The sequence below is a fragment of the Myotis brandtii genome, unplaced genomic scaffold (genome assembly GCF_000412655.1).
Source record: "Myotis brandtii unplaced genomic scaffold, ASM41265v1 scaffold148, whole genome shotgun sequence".
Taxonomy (NCBI): domain Eukaryota; kingdom Metazoa; phylum Chordata; class Mammalia; order Chiroptera; family Vespertilionidae; genus Myotis; species Myotis brandtii.
Window position 1 is genome coordinate 122,068 of NW_005355347.1, and position 5,690 is coordinate 127,757.

Genomic DNA, 5,690 nt, shown 5'->3' on the forward strand with positions numbered 1-5,690 from the left:
ACCTCTGCTGCCCCCCCTCCCAACCCCGCATTGCTCTGCCTCCATCCTGGCCTGAGAAGCACTGGGACAGGTGACAGTGGTGATGGCACGTTGTGAGTGAATTAGACATACAGAGGCGCCTATTGGGACACCTCAGCAAGGCACCTGGTGGTATCTGGACTCGGTTTCCCCACTTGTTCAGTAAAACGGCTGGATCCGCTCCCACAGTGTTCTCCCAGCCTTACATTTCTAGCTCTCAGTCGCACGGTTTGTATCTGCCACATGGACTAACCCTTCCAGAGGGTGTCGCTTCAGGAGCAGGGCCCGGTGGCAGCCACCACTCCTTCCTCCAGACCCACTACCGCAGGGGCCCATGCCCACCTGGGCTCCGTGCTGGAGCCTCCTGTGTGATGTTGATATTTTGGTTTTAAGGAAAAAAGGTTGTTTCATACACACATTTCCTTTTAAACCTTGCTTTACTGTGAGGTCATCCAGTGCCACTGGGACAGCCAAACAGGCTGGCAGTGTGTCCACTGGCCAGCAGGCGTGGGCAGCGCCAGCACGTGGCCGTGGATCGAGCAGCCTTGGTGTGAAGCTGACGCTGCCCCTGTCTTGGGGAGGCCCGTGGGCACCCTCACCCAGCCTGAGCCAGTGCTGCCGAGGCACCGCTTGGGAAGCAGCTGCAAGGTGCCTCGAGGCTCCCCTTCTGCCTCTCGGGCACTGACGGCACAGCTCCTCCCACCCACTCCCAAGTCCTCACCCCTGAGTCCCACCCTCCCCGCCCATGGCAGCACCCAGGGTGCCCTCCCAGCCTGCTCCCTCCACCCCCGTGTCCAGAAACGAAGCAGAGGAGCTCTAGGTGCTCAGGGTGACTCGGAAGATCTCCCAGAAACTGCAAATGACAGAAAGAACTAGTATAGGTCACCCCATTTCCACCAAGAAGTGGAAGGGAGCAACTTGATGAGAGAAAATTGAAGGGAGAAGAGAAAATAAGGAATCGGACCTGTGAAGGGAGGCATGGGGAGCCTTATCAGGCCTGAGCTTTGTCCTTATTTTTCTATTAACCTATATCCTGTCATCTTGCAAAACGGCTTAGACACGCACACCAAGTGCTAAGCTGGCCGACACCCCAGCAACTCACACTGAAGGTTCAGTCCCAGAACATGCCTGCAGGAACGAGAGCTCTACCACATGTCACCTGGTCTCTGCCCAGAGGCAGGGCCATGTGCCCGGGCAGCTGTGTGCACACGTCGCAGGGCCATTGGAGCATCTCAGAGGTGTGAGCAGCACTGGGCGGCTCTGCCAGGGGCCTCAGGACTCCCTGCCTCCCTGCTCTGGGCACTCTGTCTCCTTGGTCGCCTTGTGTCCAGTAGCTGCACTGCAGCCTTCTTCAGGGGCTACCTGTGCAGAGGGTCAGGGAGCTGGGAGTTTCCGTTCCTCCCTGTCACCCCCTCCTGAGGCAACCTGGGGAGGGGTGAACACCCAGCTCCCTGGTCAAGGCCTGACCAACCCTCAGGTGTAGCCGAGGCTGGGGTGCTCGGCTTCCTGCCCTGAGAGCCCCCCACAGGACCCAGGAGAGGCTGGGGCGCTCCTCTGCCTGCCCTCAGAGCCCCCCACAGGACCCAGGCGAGGCTGGGGCGCTCGGCTTCCCGCCCTCCAGTGCTGCTTCAGCCATTCCGTACCCCTGTCTCCTGGGGGACTTCCTCATGCATCCTGTGGAGGAGCCCTGGTCTCGGGAACCTGGCCTAAGACAGAAGCCTTGGGCGTCTTTCCTCTAAGCCCCCGCTGGAGGCCTGCTCCCCGCTTCTCCGTGTCCTCCAAGTAAGACTGGGGCTTGCCATCCGCTCAGGGCCCAGCCCGACGACTGTCAGACACCCAGGTTCTCCTGCCCAACTCCGGGCAATCCGCCTCACGCTGGTGGTAAACAGCACCGTGAACCATGCAAACTTAGAGACAAGGGAGCCACTGGGGAGGCTGCTCTGGGATGGGTCGCTGATGAGGAAACAGCTGGCCATTCTGCCACACGCCAGGGAGCAGCTGCTCTAGCCCAGGAGCATGGGCACCACAGGAGCGACTCCAGGCTGCGCGCCTGAGTCTCCCCCCAGTGCCAGGACCAGGCGGTCGCAGAGGTTCCTCTTGGTGTCTCAGACCCTCCCGACCATTCACCATTCGCTGTCCCTCTGAGGCGGAGTGCACAGAAGCCCCGTGAGGCTGGGCTGCCTGGGCCGCTGCTGCCTGGAAGGGTGGGGACCGACCGGGGAGGTGTGTGGAGGGGGACTTGAGGGCATAGGAGCAGCTGGTTCCCGAGTTTGGGGCAGAGATGGCCTATGGGGTCTCAGCTGACCCCAACGAAGGCTGTGATCCCAGCAGCCATGCAGGCGAGTGCTCCCAGGTGGGGTCCATCAGTATTTTGGAATGGGTAACATTTAGTTTTCAAGATACCATTGTACCTTTAATTTATTAGCTTTCCATAAAACACATAACATACACAACCTACAGTAGAGAAAGTATAATTTATAAAAATATAAAAATCTCGATTATTTTTTAGTGTTCCAAGATATCGCTGCGTGTTATTTCAATAAGCATGTTTGAACAATGCACACTTACCCAGCACGATTACCCGTGTGGAATGGTTACAGCTCCCCTTTTTGTTTTAAAATAAAATATATATTAAGAAAAAGAAATGAAAATTGATTACATGTGCAGATTGTAAAAGCTTCTGCAGTGGAATCTGGGAAAAGAAACATCCGTTTTTACTATTGCTTAGGCCTATTTCCCAGTATTAATATGGGGCCAATGTGATTGTTTAATGAGGCTGTTTCCACTGGGAGGAGCGAGGTCCCAGGTGTGCAGTCTTCTGTGAAGGCCAGGGATGATGCCACGGCCGCCAACAGTGTGGACAGGTTCGGCTTGCCGGCCTCCGGGGCGCGGGATGGGCGGTGGCCCCCTTCAGACTGGGCTGATTCTCGGGTCCTTCAGGGGCTGTCACTGGCAATAAAACCCCAGAATGATGCCCTGGGGACAGATCCTCCTGGGCTGCGAGGCCGCCTGTGCACTGCCTGTGCGCTGCCCGGCCTTCGCAGCTGCACCTCCAATCAAGCTCTCACTCCAGGGCGCGGAGGCCGCTGCCCCGAGGGCACCGGGGGGTTCCTTCCCTGGAGCAGCCGGTCTTACCGGCAGGCACAGGTCTCCACAGACATGTTGGGGTACACCTTCAGAACCACATTCCGGTTCTCATCCAGGAAGAGGACCCCCAGGGGGCTCATCTTGTCGGGAACGCAGCAGGGCTCCGGGATGCCTGGGACGATGCCCACGGCCCTGACGATGCTCTGGATGGTGGCGTGATTGGACGGGCGGACGATCTGCAGTGGGAAAGGAGCATGGTTACCTCAGCGGTCTGCCCTCTCCCACCCACCGAGCCATCTGCAGGTCCTTGACTCAGCCCTGGGAAAGGCATTGACCTGGCGGAAAAGGTGCGATTCCAGGGACAGAGACCTGGGAGTTTGCAAGAGACTCAGGCCTTCCTGCCCCTCCCACCTCTCAGAGCGGTCACAACGCCTACATGGCACTGGCCGCTTGGGGGCACCTGCTCCTCACCCATCCCCGAGGAGCACCTGGAACTGGGCAGGCGCCTTCAGAGGGAAGGCCTAAGGAGATGCCCAGCGGGTTCGGCTGGGCCGCAGCGGCCCCGGTTGCACAGGCCCAGGAGTACCGCGTGTTCCGCACCACGGAGCTCTGGGCGCCGACGGGCAGCTGCACATGTGAGCACGGGCGGCCTGGACACTGACGCTTCCTGGGAAGGTGGACGCGGTGTCAGTGCTGCTTCACCTGCGTCACCCCATTAGCCATCTATGAGCCTCATGGGGTGGCTGTTACCACATTTCACTGGTGAGGAAACTTAGAATGGCTAAGAAACTTGACCAAGACCCCTCAGGAAGACAGCCAGGCACAGGCTTCTCCTCCTCCCCAGCAGCCTCGCACCCCCAGGAGGCACGGGGCACAGCAGCAAACCCAGAGAATGCTGCTCCATAGGCACCTCTGACAGGGGAGCAGGATTCAGTGGGACCAGAGCTTTATGTCACTGTGTTGAAGAGACAGCCCCTGGTGGGAAGCAGGGAGGGGAGGGAGGCAGGGACTTCTGATTGTGGGATGCAGGCAGGTGTCAGGAAGGTGGGAAGGCAGCCAGCCAGGTGACAGGGTGAGTGCAGGGCCAGCCAGCGGGAGTCCGGACTCTGTCAGACCTACACGCCATCCTGAGGGCACCGCCCTCCCTTTCTCTGGCGCATGCACGGCTTTGAGGAGAAGCCCCGTAAGGCCCAGCAGAAGAATGCTGCCCGCATGGGCCCTGGGATTTCCCAGCTGGCTGCCTTACTGAGGTTCGAATTGGCTTTATGCACTGACTTCCTTTCCTGAAGGGAAGGCATGACCCGGAACTCAGCAGAGGAGCTAAGCACAAGGGAAGTGTGCGCTGTGACCGAAGATTGGCATCAGCTGGCAACCAGCCGCACGCTCAGGCAGCAGGAGACGGACAGCTTGGAGGGAAGGTGAGGCTGCAAGCATTGCCAGTGCGGTGGACAGAGCAGCCCACAGCGTGTGTCTGCAGACTCCTGCACTGTGAGGGCTGGGTGCCCTGTGGGTCTCTGCCCTGAGTGGGAGGAAGGGAGGCGGGAGTCCTCACTGAAGTCACTGAAAGCAGCTCTGTGCTGGTCACAGACACGGATGCTGAGGTGAGGAGGGAGCTCTGACGCCCTGTCCTGTCTACAGGGGGCAGCATCTACTCAGCCTCTGCGGATTGTTGCTTTGTGGGAACACACACCTAAGGAGAGGGGTTCTCCCCTTTGCAAAAGCAGAAATGTTCCGATCTAAAATTTAGTTCAACCAAGTCATCATTTTCAAAAGCACAGCCCAACCATATCCCTCTGTGGGCTGTACCCACCAATAGGCGACCACATGGGGACCTGTCTACCCAGGCCCCGCAGATGGGAGGTGTTATCATCCCTGTCTTACAGACCGGAAGCAGCACCAGGCAGAGGGACTAGCCAGCTGGGGACAGCTGAGAGTCAGAGGCAGTGGGCGGCACGCCCTACCTTGGGCATGGGGAACTCGCAGGCTCCCGCGCAGTAGTAGGCGTCGAAGGACTTGGGAGAGATGATCCATTCATTCCACCCGATGTCCGCAAAGTCCACCTTCAGGTACCTGCGGGAGCAGACCCTCGGCTCGTCCCACTGCTTCCTCCGGGCTTTCTGCATCGTCTTTTCGTCGAAGTGCAGCACCTGCGAGGAGGCTGCGAACGCGTCCTGGCCCTTCCTCCTGCGGTCCTTGCGCCCTGGCCGGGGCTTCAGTGTCCGGAAGGGGCTGGGCCACAGTGCGTGCTTGTGGCCGTGAGGGGCGTGGGGCGCCTGTGCTGGCTTCTCGTCCAGCCCCGGCAGCTCATTGTCCTGGAAGGGCCCAGCAGCCTGCGTGGCCCGCCGGACGCGGGGGTCTGTGGAGCTGTTGGGGGCGGCGCCGGGCTCCGGGTCTCCAGCAGGGAAGGGGTCGTATCTCTGCAGTGTCACTGCCACACTGTTGGGCTCTGAGATGGCCAGGTCATTGGCATAGATGAGAATGTAGGGTGCGTGGGCGCTGGGGCGGGGCACCCCAGGGTCCTTCTCCCCAGAATCCAGCTCGGCAGAGAGAAGCAGTTCGCCATCCCGGCGGGCCGCCTTGACTAT

The 5,690-nt window shown here is 59.7% G+C and overlaps 1 protein-coding gene across 1 annotated transcript in view; it reads right to left on the reverse strand.

Annotated features, from left to right (window-relative positions):
* Positions 1 to 2,430: 2,430 nt before the first annotated feature.
* GDF10 (growth differentiation factor 10) overlaps positions 2,431 to 5,690 on the reverse strand; it is a 43,769-nt gene continuing 40,509 nt past the window's right edge. The window contains exons 5-6 of the mRNA XM_014535672.1: positions 5,067 to 5,686; positions 2,431 to 3,341 (exon numbers count right to left, since the gene is read on the reverse strand). Of these exons, the coding sequence (XP_014391158.1) occupies positions 3,150 to 3,341; positions 5,067 to 5,686 (812 nt within the window). The 3' untranslated portion in view covers positions 2,431 to 3,149. The remainder of the gene's footprint in view (positions 3,342 to 5,066; positions 5,687 to 5,690) is intronic.